The 15090-nt window shown below is 48.5% G+C and overlaps 1 protein-coding gene across 11 annotated transcripts in view; it reads left to right on the top strand.

Annotated features, from left to right (window-relative positions):
• Positions 1 to 15090, top strand: part of DHRS12 (dehydrogenase/reductase 12) — a 41309-nt gene that overhangs the window by 7777 nt on the left and 18442 nt on the right. For 5 of the 11 annotated variants that reach the window (XR_014070613.1, XR_014070611.1, XM_081547620.1 and 2 more), the window contains exons 2-5: positions 2701 to 2834; positions 5194 to 5276; positions 10744 to 10836; positions 12039 to 12120. Coding sequence is in view for 9 of the 11 variants with exons in the window: in XM_081547617.1 (XP_081403743.1) it covers positions 2701 to 2834; positions 5194 to 5276; positions 10744 to 10836; positions 12039 to 12120 (392 nt within the window). In the remaining 2 variants the exon portion in view is untranslated. Of the gene's footprint in view, positions 1 to 376; positions 1382 to 2700; positions 2835 to 5193; positions 5277 to 10743; positions 10837 to 11626; positions 11681 to 12038; positions 12121 to 15090 lie in introns of those variants that run through there. The other 6 variants (XM_081547618.1, XM_081547615.1, XM_081547614.1 and 3 more) reach the window with 6 other exon arrangements.

The raw sequence follows: 15090 nt of genomic DNA, 5'->3' as shown, positions 1-15090 counted from the left end.
TCTGTAGAAAGATTCCCAGGTGATGTTGATGTTGCCTGTCTCGGGACCACTCTTCTGAGCACCGTTGGTGAGGCTGAGCACCACTCCTAGGCTCAGTGTAGAGAGCATGGAAACCCCTGTGGGCTTTATCACCTACCATCCCATGGTCTTGGGTAAGTCATTTACCTCTCTCTGCATCTGAAAAATAAGGACTGATATGAGGAGTTTATAAAAGTAAACAGAGAGGGCAGGAGGATAAGAAAAAAGCTAAATCTTATTAACATCGGATTGGATCAGGGTGGATCAGGGTGGAATCCCAGTGTTGAAGACAAAGGACAAAGGGAGTTATGACATGTCCTGTAGGCCAGCCTGGCTCCACCCACTTGACAGCTGGCTCACAGCCTGGAGTTTGAGGAAGGAGCCACCCTCAGCAAACCTAACTCCCTAATAGGATCAACGTGGTAACCCAGAGGCTAGAGTCTCCTCTGGCTGTGTGTCACGGAGAAAGCCCCCTCAGCTTCCTGCCCAGGGAGGAGGGGGTCTTGGAGCCTGGTCCCTGTGGGGCATTTACCTGGGCTGTGTTCTCTGTGGCCTGCTCTCCTTGAAAGCTCTCTCTCCCTCTCCACCAGGGCCTTCTCCTGCCTGGGCCCCTCGTCACTGATTCCCGAGGCAAAACAAATCTTCCAGCTTCATCTTTGGTTTTAGTTTATGTTACTCTCAGAGTCCCTAACGATTTGAAGGACTTGTGGGCAAGCGGAGGAGGGGAAGGGCACGGGAGCAAGCAAATGAGCTGAGTTTTGAACATGAAAGATATTAATGTTATTATTAAGACTAGTAATAATAATAGCAACTGTTGTGTTGTTTAGTCACTAAGTCATGTCCGACTGTTTTGCAACCCCATGGACTGTAGCCCACCAGGCTCCTCTGTCCATGGGATTCTCCAGGCAAGAATATTGGAGTGGGTAGCCATTTCCTTCTCCAGGGGATCTTCCTGATCCAGGGATCGAACTCTTGTCTCCTACATTGTCAGGCGGGTTCTTTACCACTGAGTTACCTGGGATTGAGTTCTTAACTTATTCAAAGCATGTGATAGATGCTTTACATAATTATCTCAACTAGGCTGCCTAGTAGCTTGAAGCTACTCCCCTTTGTGCAGATGAAAAGACTGGAGCTCAGAAGGGTTAAAACAACATATGAGATGGCACAGCTGTTAGGAGGCAGAGGTGAGATTTAAATCCAGGTCGTTGGATCCAAAGCCTTTATGATTGAGATTACGTTGAGTTTCAAGTCGGCCTTTCAGGAAGCCATGGAACAGTCAGAAGTCTTGCTTGCCCCACTAAGTGGGCCGCTCACAGCCGAGACGATGAAAAGCTACCCTGGATGTCTGGAAGAGTTCCAGATGGTGAGAGCAGCAGCAATAACATTCTTCTGGGTCTCTTGACTGTGAGACCAGGGGCAATGACCGCCCCTGTGGCAGTGACTTCAGACCAAACCTGAGCTCATAAACATTCTTTGGCCCTCTTCACTGGTGTCCGGGCATGTGGTTGGCAGTTGTGCTATACTAGGGTGTGGGGCAGGAGACCAGCTGCTGGCAGTCTGTGCATAAACAGGGCATGGGGAGGGCACCCGGCACCTTCCAGAACCTTCGGGGGAAAAGAATTGCAGCCTATGTTGCAGGGAATCAGCTCTTTGGGCGAGAGATACAGGCTGAGACCCCCAGCCTGCTGGTGTGTGGGGAGAACTCTGACCTCAGGTCTCCTGCCAATCCCTCTTCACTCCCCCAGCCGATTCTGTAACCAGGAAATATTGACTACTAGGACAGTCAAAGTAGACGAGAAATCTCAAAGAGCAGAGAGAAGCAGTTAAAGAATTCAGAGTTCTTTCTTTCTTTATCTCTTTATTTATTTATTTTGGCCATACCACGCAGCATGCAGGATCTTAGTTCCCTGACCAGGAACCGAACACGTGCCCTCAGCACTGAGAGCGTGGGCTCAACCACTGGACCATCAGGGAATTCCCCCAGAGTTATTTCTGACCAATATGATGCCTTTGGGCCGATTGGAAAAAGCACCTCCTTCCCATTGTGCTTTGCTGTCATCCGGCAGAAAGTTGTCCTGATGCAGATACAAATGGGCCATCATTATGACCTGAATGGCGCCCCCTCGAGGTGTTCAGCACACACCCTGTGGCCCTGAAGGAGGCTTGCTTCCTCTAAGGGGTGCCACCCTCACATAACTGCACCTGCCCCTCCTCATTCCCAAATTGCACATCTCCCCACTTTGCTGTGGTCCTTCTATACCTCGGGAGGGACACCTGTCCTGGAGTGCAGTGGGCATGATGCTCTTGGTCTCCTGAGCTCCTCTCCATTCACCCCAACGTGGCAAAAAGGCCAAAAAATAAAAATAAGAAAAGCTATCAAAGAATTTTTTTAAGGGGCAGGGGCACCTCCTGGTATTAGAGGCAGTCAGAGAAAAATAGTTTGGGTGCCAAACTGTTGGAATCTCCAGGTATTTTCAGAAGTTCAGGAAGCTAATGGTATAGGCGCTGAGAAGATGGTGTTGTTCACAAGACCAAGGAGGAGAGCGGGGGCCCCAGGGCAGAAGGGGCTGTCTGACATGTGGGGAGGGCACTGTGCCCAGCCCAGCACTGGGCTTTCTCACTGCGGGAGGCTGTGTTCCCTGCTCCTCATATCCATTCCTTCTGTGGGCCTGCTGCTTCCAGGAGTGGCTATGAGTCTGCGTCCAAGGACTTTGTCCCTGACGACTTGGAGGTCCAAGTTCCCGGAAGAGCCTTCATGGTCACCGGGGGGAACAGCGGCATCGGAAAAGCGACCGCCATGGAGATCGCCAAGCGAGGTGAGCAGCCTGCTAAGTTGTGTGTGCTGGGCCCCGAGGGCAGCCTGCGGCTGGTCCACACCGGGGAGAGGGCCCTGTGTCACACGCGGGTCGGGAAGGCCCCGGCCAGCATAGGCAGGAGCCCTGAACAGAGACCCCGTGCTGATTGGCACAGCTGCCGGCTTTCTCTTGTTGTTGTTCAGTCGCCCAGTCATGTCTGACCGTTTGCGACCCCATGGACTGCAGCACGCCAGGCTTCCCTGTGTTTCACTATCTCCTGGAGCTTGCTCAAACTCATGTCAATGGAGTCATTGATCCCATCCAACCCTCTCATTCTCTGTTGTCCCCTTCTCCTGCCCTCAATCTTTCCCAGCATCAGGGTCTTTTCCAATAAGTCTGCTCTTCGCATCCAGTGGCGAAAGTATTGGAACTTCAGCTTCAGCATCAGTCCTTCCAATGAATATCCAGGACTGATTTTCTTTAGGATGGACTGGTTGGGTCTCCTTGCAGTCCAAGGAACTCTCAAGAGTCTTCTCCAGCACCACAGTTCAAAGGCATCAGTTCTTCGGCGCTCAGCCTTCTTTATGGTCCAACTCTCACATCTGTACGTGACAACTGGAAAAACCATAGCTTTGACTAGACGGACCTTTGCTGTGCATTAAGCTTCAGACTAGAGGTGGACAGAGCGAGTGACTGGAGGAAGCTCTCCTCAACACTTCATTCGTTCACAGGAGAACTGAGGTCCCATCCACATGGCAGTGTTTTCTGATTAAGAACAGTAAGGGGCTCCAGTTAACCCTAGGCATCCGAATCGCCAGTGGAAACTTAAAAAAAAACCACAAAACTTGGACACCTGGTCCCTAGTTCCTGTCTCCTCAATGAGAATGGGGGTGGGGGATTGGGGTGGGAAAGAGCCTGGGAGTCCATCACAGTCTGGCCGTGGACCCTAGTTGAGAACAGAATCCCCAGAATAACGGAAGGGTGGTGCAGTGAGCTTTCTTCTTCCTTCCTACTGCTCCTGGTTTCCAGCCTCTGGAGTTCGAGCAGCTGGAAACTGCCTCCTCTCTCTCCTCCCTAAGCTTGGTTCTAGAAAGAGGCTCTCTGGGTGCCCATAAATTATTCAGTCAGCTGAAGTCTTCCTCCAGGTAAATACCAGAATTCTCTGCATCAGCTCAACTGTCCCAACTCACTCAACGGTACTGCGGTGGCTAGAAAAGTCAGCCATGCCTCTCCAGAGCCCCTTCTCCTGGAAAAATGGATGTTCCAGCAGAAGTTGGGGAAATAACTTTGGAATTTATCACTTTTCAAGATGCTTCAGATTTTTTTCCCTCCAAAGTTAGGCATTTTCCAGGGGAGTATTGTGCCATTTGGATCTGTATTTAATTATCTGCCAAAGCAGGGGAAAGATTAACTACATCGTAGCAACTGGGAGGTACTCTGAAGAGCTGGGAGGAGGATCAAGCCAAGGGGCTGTTATGTGGTTTGCCTGCAGCCATCTGTGCAACAGACCCCATTTCATAAAGCCAGCTGTTTTAGGTGAAGAAAGCAGGGTCCATAATGCTTATGTCTTAACTGCTGCAGCCAAGGCATTCCCCTTTAAGTAAGCCTTGATTGATGATGGTGTGACTTTTGCTGGAATAGTCTTGAGTGCCGTTTATGGATTCAACCATTTAGTAAATATTTGTTAAATTCCAGCTACCTATTAGGGGCTTCTCAACTTGGGCTGAACATTAGACTCACCTGGGGGAGCTTTTAAAACATCCTTAGGCCGGGAGTTTTAAAAACTTTCCAGGTGGGTCTGAAATACAGCTGGGTTGAGAACAGTGTGTCAGGTTCCCTCTGAGATGCTAGTGGTGCAGGTGTGACCAAGACTGACCCTTCTTATCCTTGATGTATGTGTGTGTGTGTGTTTAGTCACGTCTGATCTTTGCAACCCCGTGGACTGTATCCCGCTAGGCTCCTCTGTCCGTGGGATCCTCCAGGCAAGAATACTGGAATGGGTTGCCATTCCTTTCTCCAGGGGATCCTCCTTCACCTAGAGACTGAACCTGGGTCTCCTGTATTGGCAAGCGAGTTCTTCACCACCTGAGCCACCAAGGAAGCCCATCCTTGGTGTATTCAGACCCTTAAAGAAAATCAGGACATTGCCCCAGTTGCACCGTCAGCCCAGGTAGGAAGGAGCATGGATTCCAGGACCACCCTCTCCTCTCTACCTGCTGCTCTGACTGTGGGGACCATATGTCCAGATTTTCCAGAATAGTCTCCGTATCAGGTCCTCTTTCTGTGAGCCCGTATGTGTTCATTCTGCCTTTGGAAGAGCTCATCTCCAGGGCTGTCCCTATGGCTGTCCCTCACGGCCGCTTTTGTTGAATTCCACCAGGTGGCACAGTTCACCTGATTTGTCGAGACCATGGCCGAGCAGAAAGTGCCAGAGCTGAGATCATCCGGGAGAGCGGGAACCAGGTGAGCGGCTCCACGCCCCTCCTGCGGGGGGCTTCCTGCCTGCAGGGGGCGGCAGTGCGGGGGCGGGACTCCTGGCCACGCTCCTGCTCCCGAGCTGGCAGGGCTCTGTTCACGCTTCTGCTTGGGAGGCGGCCTCAGCCCACAGAGCTGGAGCCGCGCTTCTCAAAGGCTGGGCTTGACCCGGGTGATGGGGGTGGTGACCCCCACTCCCCCGGTGAAGGCCTGCCTGGGAGACATGACGCAGACAGGACCCTGCTGGGTCCCTCCCCCAAGAAGGAGGCCACGTCGCCGAGACATGTCCGGGGTGACTCAGGGTGAGCCAAGCTGTAAACTGACCCGGTGGCCTTCGGATAAAGAGGGACCGCAAATGACGTTTTGGCCTTGATGAGAGCTGCTTCCTATCGAGAGTGTTCAAAGCTAGCTCACCGTTCTGTGGGCTTCCTGCTCTGACTCACTTGGAACCAGGACCGGCTACATAATCTGCAGGGCCCAGTGCAAAATCAGAGTGTGGGGACCCTGGTGTAAAAAGCATAAGACTTCATGTACATGTGTTATTATACTTATTATACTTGTTTTTCTCCTTCTGACTTCACTGAACGTATTTGCAGAACAGGAATAGAGATGCAGACACAGAGAACAGGGTTGTGGACACAGTGGAGAAAGGCAAGCATGGGATGACTAGAGTAGCATTGAAACATATACATTGAAAGGAGAAGTGTTAGTCGCTCAGTCGTATCCAGTTCTTTGCGACCCATTGGACTGTAGCCAGTCAGGCTCCTCTGTCCATGGGATTCCCCAGGCAAAAATACTGGAGTGGGTTGCCATTCCCTTCTCCAGGGGATCTTCCCAAGCCAGGGATTGAACCCAGGCCTCCTGCATTGCAGGCAGATTCTTTTCCATCTGAGCCACCAGGGAAACCCAAACATATAGGTTACCATGCATAAAATAGACAGCATGGAAAGCCGCTGTGTAACACAGGGAGCTCAGCTCGGTGCTCTGTGATGACCTAGAAGGGTGGGACAGGGGGTGGGAGGGAGACCCAAGAGGGAGAGGACGTTGTATACTTACGGTTGAGTCATGCTGTTGTATGGCAGAAACCAACGCAACATTGTAAAGTAATTATCCTCCCATTAAAAATTAAAACAAAACATAAGACTTGGGGGACGGTGAAGGCAGAGCATTGACATAAGCAGGGCCTGGATGTGGGGTCCGTGTACCTGTGCAGTTGCTTCCCCAAGGAGCTGGCCCCGGTGGAAACCCCAGGGTCCTGTGGAGAGGAGCAGGTTGGCCGGCAGTGACCACGGGCCCCTTGCACGTCCACCAAGAACGTCCTTCCTCCAGTCCCACCTGGAGTTCTCTCCTCTGTCCTGTACACCCGCTCCTCCGGCAGCCCCCACGCCTGCTGCCTCTCCATCCACTGCCCACAACTGAGGGGAGGACAGCACCCCACTCCCGCAGGCGTGGGCCATGGCCAAAAGGAAAAAAATTCGCCCCAGTCTAGAATGGAGTATTTTGCCTCTGCCCATGAGGGTTATCCTTTATCTGGAAGTAATGTTTTCAAGGCAAGAGGCTGTCCTTCTCCCTTTGATGCGGCTGCCTCTAGCCATAAGATGCCCCCAGAGGCTTCGTGCTGGCCATGAGAATGAAGGTCTCTGAACCTTCCTCTGTGTCAGCAAGTGGGGCCGTGATCTGGGAGCTGCAGTTCTTGAGATGGAAGGCTGGCTGCCTGCCTGCCGGTAACTTTGGGCGGCGCTGCTGCAGGACGTAATGGGAACCCTGATCTCGGGCCACTGGCAGGGGAGGGCTTGCCTGGATTCCAGCCCACCGTGGGCTCGGCTACATTCTTTACCAAGTGGATTTATATAGAGAAAGATGCCAGTATGGTTCTGCTGATGCTGTTGAGCCCTCCTTATACCCAACGGCACCATCTTTGGGAGGAAGAACTGAAAGCAGGAACCAGCATGTTTCCTGGGGTGGGGAGAGGGAGCCTCCAACTTGCAGCCTGCCCCATCTCCACACACAAACCCCCGACAAATCCTCTCCTCTTTGATCTGTGTAAGTGGTCTCCAGCACTCCCTGAGAGCTCGGTGGTCCAGGGCTGGCGATACCTTCTGCCCATCCCTGGAGGTGTGGTTTCACTGACTCAGTGCTTTGTCCAGGCTCTGCCGCTCTGTGATGACCTAGAGGGGTGGGACTGGGGTTGGGAGGGAGGCTCACGAGGGAGGGGACATATGTATACTTCTGGCTGATTCACAGTGTTGTATGGCAGAAACCAACACATTATAAAGCAATTCAGCTCAGTTGCTCAGTTGTGTCTGTCTCTTTGCGACCCCATGGACTGCAGCACACCAGGCCTCCCTGTCTATCACCAACTCCCGGAGTTTACTCAAACTCATGTCCATCGAGTCGGTGATGCCATCCAACCATCTCATCCTCTGTCGTCCCCTTCTCCTCCTGCCTTCAATCTTTCCCAGCATCAGGGTCTTTTCCAATGAGTCAGCTCTTCTCATGTGGTGGCCAAAGTATTGGAGTTTCAGCTTCAGCATCAGTCCTTCCAGTGAACATTCAGGACTGATTTCCTTTAGGATGGACTGGTTGGATGTCCTTGCAGTCCAAGGGACTCTCAGGAGTCTTCTCCAACACCACAGTTCAAAAGCATCTATTCTTTGGCTCTCAGCTTTCTTTATAGTCCAGCTCTCACATCCACACATGACTACTGAAAAAACTATAGCTTTGACTAGACAGACGTTTGTTGGCAAATTGTTGATAAAGCAATTATCCTCCAATTAAAAAAAATTTTTTTTAAAGCTTAAAACTTGGAGTTGTGGGCCCCTCAGTTGTGGGCAGTGGATGAAGCGGCAGCGGGTGGCAGGGTTGGGGGTGGCTGCTGGAGGAGCAGGTGCACAGGACAGAGGAGGAAACCCCAGGATCAGCTGCTCCTCTCTGTCTGTGAAGCTTTGTCAGGGGGATGAGGGGAGGAGCTGGGCTCTACCCTCACTAAGCCTTGTAGGCTAGACAGTGCACTTAGATTTCCTGAACCTCAGTTTCCTCATCTGAAAATTAGAGGTGATATTAATTTGTTTAGTTTCCATTCGGCATGCATCATCTTTAGTTGCGGCATGCAAATTCTTTATTGCAGCTTGTAGGATCTAGTTTCTAGGCCAGGGTTCCAACCCAGGCCCCTGGGTTTTTTTACACAAAAGCACCTGGCTGGTTCCTTCTCCTGGTCACAGAGGACAGCTGGCCTCTTCTGGGTGCCTTCTGTCTTCCTACTTTCTCACAGAGGGAGCCAGATGATTCCTTTCACCTTTTCAGTTCAGTTCAGTTCAGTCACTCAGTCGTGTCCGACTCTTTGCGACCCCATGAATTGCAGCACGCCAGGCCTCTCTGTCCATCACCAACTCCCGGAGTCTACCCAAACCCATGTCCATCGAGTCGGTGATACCATCCAACCATCTCATCCTCTGTCGTCCCCTTCTCCTCCTGCCCCCAATCCTACCCAGCATTAGGGTCTTTTCCAATGAGTCAACCCTTCTCATGAGGTGCCCAAAGTATTGGAGTTTCAGCTTCAACATCAGACCTTCCAATGAACACCCAGGATTGATCTCTTTTAGGATGGATTGATTGGATCTCCTTGCAGTCCAAGGGACTCTCAAGAGTCTTCTCCAACACCACAGTTCAAAAGCATCAATTCTTCGGCGCTCAGCTTTCTTCACCGTCCAACTCTCACATCCATACATGACCACTGGAAAAACCATAGCCTTGACTAGACGGACTTTTGTTGGCAAAGTCATGTCTCTGCTTTTAAATATGCTATCTAGGTTGGCCATAACCTTCCTTCCAAGGAGTAAGCGTCTTTTAATTTCATGGCTGCAATCATCATCAGCAGTGATTTTGGAGCCCAAAAAAATAAAGTCTGGCATCTGGTGATGTTCACCTTTTCAGGATGTTTCATTTCACCAGTCTCCATGGCTGATTTCCCTGTTCCTGCTGCTGCTTCTACATAGTTCTGAGATGCCTTGGGTGCTTCTAGGACACTCAAGGAGACTGTGGGATGATCAGAGTAAAACTGATTTTAGCTCACTTGAATTTTGTTGTTTTTCAAACCTGGATTTTGTGTGAGTGTTTCGTAGCTCTGCAGGGTGGGAAGGGGTCCTACAGTGATTTCGGGGAAGGCCTTGGAATGAAAGGATTAGGTGTCTGGACTTGGCCTGCCCTCATCGGTAGAGGCTCATGGCTGACTCTGGTGTGGGTCAACAGCCTCGTGTCCACCCTGGCTGGGCCGGGGCCTTCAGAGACTTTTGAGAAGAGTGTAGTCCTATACAGACAGTGCTTTTCGCCTCCCTTGAAGGCAGAGGAAGACTCAGTTATGCCAGACTTAAGCTGAACGTGGCATTCAAGCTGATTACAGGCCTTCTGCGTCATGATAACGTGGGGTGGTTTCTCTTTTCTCATTCTCTGAGCCTTTGTCTCAGGATGAGACAACATGTTTTAAGATCAGTAGAAATTCTTCCTTGGGTTCAGTGGCTCAGTTGCTGGGGAAACTGAGGCAGGGCACTGAACTCTGCTTTATTATGGGTTTTATGGCTTGTCTGGAGGTCAGTTCCCAGCAGCAGAAATCTCCACCTTGGGTTGGTGATAAGTCTCTGACTCCTGCTGGAGTTCAGGGACGCTGAACCTCAGTGACGTTCAGTGACATTGAACTCAGGGACATCCAGTGGGTGCTGAGAATGCAAGTTTCATTTATGTGCTGGGAAAAGGGCCCAACAGCCAACGTGCATTGCTCATTTACATGCATGGCTGTGTGTGCACCACTGTAAGGGAGAAGGGCACCCTCGATGTGGCTCCTCCATCAGGGAGCTCTGCGTCTAAGGGGGGTAGGGTGGGGGAGTGGGGCTGTGTCCAGAGGTAACCATAGCACAAGGCTGAGGTTGACATTGTAAGCAAGGACTGAGTCACAGAGGAAGTTGTCATCTCATAGTTCTGATGTGCCCTAGATATTCTCTTAGGAACAAAATATTGACCAAAAAACCCCCAAATGATTGGTAGGAAACTATGACACATCCATGCAATGTTTTGTGGCCATTAAAAAAAATAAGGTAGATTTATATTTAAGGAAAAGGAAAAGAATCTCTAAAACATGTTGTTAAGTGAAGAAGGATATGGAACAATGTATAGTGTGAATCTATTTATATGGAAAGGGGCTACACATACACGTGTATATATATAATGCTTAGTGTGTATCTATATATGTATATATAATGCCTAAAACATGTAAGTATAAATGTATGTACTTGAAGTATTTCTGAGTAATTCATAAGAAATTGTGAACAATGATATACTCTGAGCAGTGAGAGTTTCCATTTTATATCATGTCAAATGATTTGTTTTTTTAAAACCACTTTTAATGAAAAAAGTACCTTTTTTTTTTTTAAAGCTTTATGACTTCTTTTGTTTTCTGGTTTAGAACATCTTTCTGCATATTGTGGACCTGTCTGTTCCCAAGTCAATCTGGAAATTTGTTGAAAATTTCAAGCAGGAACATACCCTCAATGTCTTGGTGAGCTTTGTAAAATAAGTGGGGGATAAACTTCATGCATGTGTGTTTCTTCTCTGTGTGGATGAAGACTCTGTGCATGTGTATCTTTATGGCAACACCTTAAGAGAATCTTTTATGGGGAGGCCTATTCATGTCACCAGGTTCACTTGTTAGAATCATTCTAACCATGTTGGTTGGATGTGTGAGTAAAGGAAGGGACCCTACACTGGGCCTTTGGGGGTGATGGAAAGGTTCCATTTTTTCATAAAATGATGATTTGTGTACTGCCATTCTTGAACTCTGTAGATTTGGGGATTGATGTATTAAAATTAGAGGCTCAGGGGAAAATTAAAAACCTTAGTCCAAAAGAACACCTGTTGCAGACAACCAAATCTTTTAGTATCACAGTCAGTTGCTCTACTGAGAAGGTTGGAAGACTCAGGTGGGTTGGCGTCCCTCTGCTCCTCCCACATATTCTGCTTTGAGCTGAGCTGCTTTTCAAATAGTTTCTCATGTGCTCCAAAATGTTTGTTCAGACCCAAGTCTAGTCTTGCACTGTCCAGTATGGCTACAGAGTATTTGAAATGTAGCTGGTTCAAACTGAGATGTTCCATCAGTGTACAAATCCACCAAAGTCAAAGACTTAGTATAAAAAAAAAACAAAAGTAAACTAACATTTTTATATTGATTACATTTTTATGTTGATTACTTCTTGAAATGCTATTTTAGATATAGTGAGTTAAATACTATACATTATTAAAATCAATTATACCTGTTTCTTTTTATGTTTTTATTTATTTTTTTTGGTGAGTTACATTTTGTTTGGGGCAAAATGAAGACTGCAGCCTGGGAGACAGCACCTCAGGTAACTCTGAGAAGCTGTTTTTGTTCTTACCTTTTTAATATGACTACTTTCTAGAAAACTTGAAATTACATACTTTTACTGGATAGCATTGATCTAGACAAATTTCCAGGGCACTTTATGGTGAGTTAGGTTGCCTGGCGAAGCCTTGGTCATTGGAGGTCTCTGCACGGTGCCATGGCTGAGCCTGCTGCACAAGTGGCATTTTCCAGGAAGGGGTTTGGGTGAAGAGACGGTAGAGCAGAACATGAATTGTCATCATACACATATGGGACCAGTGGTGGCATGGAGCTGCAGGATGTGGAAACAGGCCCCTTGGCCCTATTTTCCTTTATTTTGAAATGGGAACTGTAATTTCTAGATCAATAATGCAGGTTGCATGGTCAATAAGAGAGAACTCACGGAAGACGGACTCGAAAAAAACTTTGCTACCAACACTCTGGGTAAGTGTAAGCGGTTCTCTTATTTATTTTTAGCAAAATAAATGGAGAAGGATCAGAAACTGTAGAAGGATCAGAAAAGTAGTGATAAACTTTTGGAGTTCTTGGCGCATAGCATGATTGTATTCACTTTATCTTTAAATGCATTATTTTTTCTTCATGAAACACTCTTGTCTTATTTTTTATAATATGCGTTAGTGCCAGAAATACTATTCTTAAAGTGGTTTTGTCCTAGGAAGCTCAAGGCTCATTATAGACATGACTTTGGTGAGGAGGGCAGGGTCACCTTAGGTGGAAAGGGCAAGTATGAAAACTTCAGCAAAGAGAACTTCCAGCCAGGGCTGAGGAAGAAGCAGCCATAAGACAAGAACATGGGCCTAGAAAGGCATTCATTTACCTGGAACACAGGACCCCTGGATTCCAGATCTTGCTCTATAATAACAGGCCAATGTGTTTTGTGCCATGTCAGTGATTCTCAAAGTGGGGTTCCTGGACCATCACCAGGGAACTTGGTGGAAATGCACGTTCTTGGACCTCACCCCAAGATCCACTGAATCCAAAACTGGGATGGAGCTGAGAAATCTGTGTTTGAACAAGCCCTCCAGACGATTCTGATGCACACTTAAGTTTGAGAACCAGTGGGCCAGAATTTTAACCTCTTTAGAGTTTTCTCCTTCTTGAACCAAGGGGTCTGGAGTACAGCTCTTCCTCAACTTGGGATGGGGTTAGGTCCCAGTCAGCCCATTGTGCGTAGGTTGATCATATTGTAAGCTGAAAATGCATTAATCCACCTAACCTACGGGACATCCTTGCTCAGCCCAGCCAACCTTAAACAGGCTTAGAACACTTAACATTAGCCTACAGTTGGGCAAAATCATCTAACACAAAGCCTAGTGTATAATAAAGTATTGAATGTCTCATGTTTATTAAATATTGTGCTGCGAGTGAAAAACAGAACGGTTGTCTGGTCCAGAGTGGCTGTAAATGTGCCGGTTGTTCACTCTTGTGATTGCCTGGCTGACTGGGAGCTTGCCGTGCATCCTGAGAGAGCGTCTTACCGTTTATTACCAGCTCAGGAAAAGTTCAAAACCCAAAATTTAAAATACAGTTTCTAACGAATGCATATTGCTTTCACACCATTGAAAAATCGTAATTCACATCGTTGTAAATCGGGGACCGTCTGTAGATGATTTCAGTGCCTTTCACCTTGGAGAGGCAATGAATCTCAGATTCTCCCCAGTGACGACATACCACTTCCTCTGAGGAAGTGAGGCTTTTAATATGGCATTTTAATTAATCCTAAGTCACAAGATGAATGGTGGGGGTTCCTGTGGCTACTGGGGTCATTGAGGGTGTCCATTAAATAGCAACCTCTTCCCACCCAAGAACTGAACAGTGTGAGGAGTAAGGCAGTAGAATAATAATGAATGAAAGCCCTAAGTCACTGTTGCTGATAAGGCTGGTTGAAAGGTGTGGCTCAGGTGAGAGCCAGATGGCTTCTTAATGCTGAACCCCCAGAATTAGACAGCCTTGCTGGCCTTGTTGTGGCTGGATAATCCCAGACAGACACCACCAACCCCTCCGGGGAAGCCCAGTTTCTTTCTCCCAAAGGTACTACATTTATTACTGGAGTGCTCACCTCCTTGGGAAGGAGGAAGGAAGGGGCCGAAGGAAGTTACTCATCATTCTCCCTCCAGGAGGAGGGGAACAGAGGGAGTGGAGAAAGACCCTTCTCCCCAGCTCTGAGGTTGCATTTCTTTCTTTTTTAAACAAATCTCTGGGAGCTTGCTATGAAACGCTGCAGGTTTAGGACAAAATATTCCCATCTTCTGCTTTGTTCCAAATGTGGTATCCTTGCCCAAAGTACCAGAAGTACATGAATGTGGGATCATGCCAGGGTTTGCCTTCTGACTCTCCTGGATGGTAGGGACTCCTGGGGTCCTAGCAGCTGCCCTCCTTGGCTGGCTGCACCCCAGTATCAGCTTTGTGATTTGTAGGCCCCAGTGGCAAACAAAAGCAGGGGCTCCTCTGTTCAAAAAGTACAAGGGGTTCCACAAGACGAAGCCAGCTCTGTTGCTTCCCACCCACCCGTCCGCCACCCAACTCCATTCCGCTGGGTGTGTGCTGCGTGCTAGGCCCTGGGGGCTGGGGGGGTGTATACACGTCATTGAACCCGCAGCACCAGATGTAGTGGAGGTATTCCTGCCTATACAGTTACAGATGAAAAAACTAGGACTGAGGGAGCTTGTGTAACTTGCCCGAGTCAAGTGGAGGAGCCAGAATTTGAAGTCAGGTCCGTCTGCCTCCAGAGCCCATGTTCATAACCAGGACAAGTTCTGCCAGCCTCTCCCCCAGATCTGAAACTGCTTTAACGTGAAATAAGGGCTAAGGGAGCCTGGGAGTGGGGAGACCTGCCACGCTGGGGAAGCGTGGTGTGGGGCTAGGGCACTGCTTAGAGGGCCCCTGGGAATCTGCATTGATTGGGAATGTGGGTAGATTTGATGGACTCCAAGAATGCCTTTTTTTTTTTTTTTTCTGCACTGCATGGGTTGTGGGATCTTAGGTCCCCAACCAGGGGTTGAACCCAGGTCACAGTAGTGAAAGCGCTGAGTCTTAACCACTGGACTGCCAGGGAAGTTCCTTTTATTTTTTGCCTTTTTCATTACACCGCTGGTTATGTTGTACTTTTGTACGGATCAGGTCTGCTTCCAAGGACCTTGATATCTCTTCATTTTCATTTCCTACTTGTGCTAGAAACATTGATCTTCCCAACTTCTCTGAGAAGCCTGCTAATTCTCATGCTTAATATTTATTCATCCTCTCCAGAGGGGAAGACGGAGTCCAATATACACAGAGGCAATTCAGTGACGGGAGGGCAGGTAAATGTCTCTCTGCTTCACAGATGAGGAGATACAAGGAGGTTCAAACATTATTATTCTTGAGCAGGTCCAGAGCCCGATGGACAGCTCAGAC

This window comes from Giraffa tippelskirchi, chromosome 12 (assembly GCF_054371585.1).
Source record: "Giraffa tippelskirchi isolate mGirTip1 chromosome 12, T2T-mGirTip1v1.2.pri, whole genome shotgun sequence".
NCBI classification, from domain to species: Eukaryota; Metazoa; Chordata; class Mammalia; order Artiodactyla; family Giraffidae; genus Giraffa; species Giraffa tippelskirchi.
Note: the sequence above shows the minus strand (reverse complement) of the source record. Positions and strands in the feature narration are given on the sequence as shown.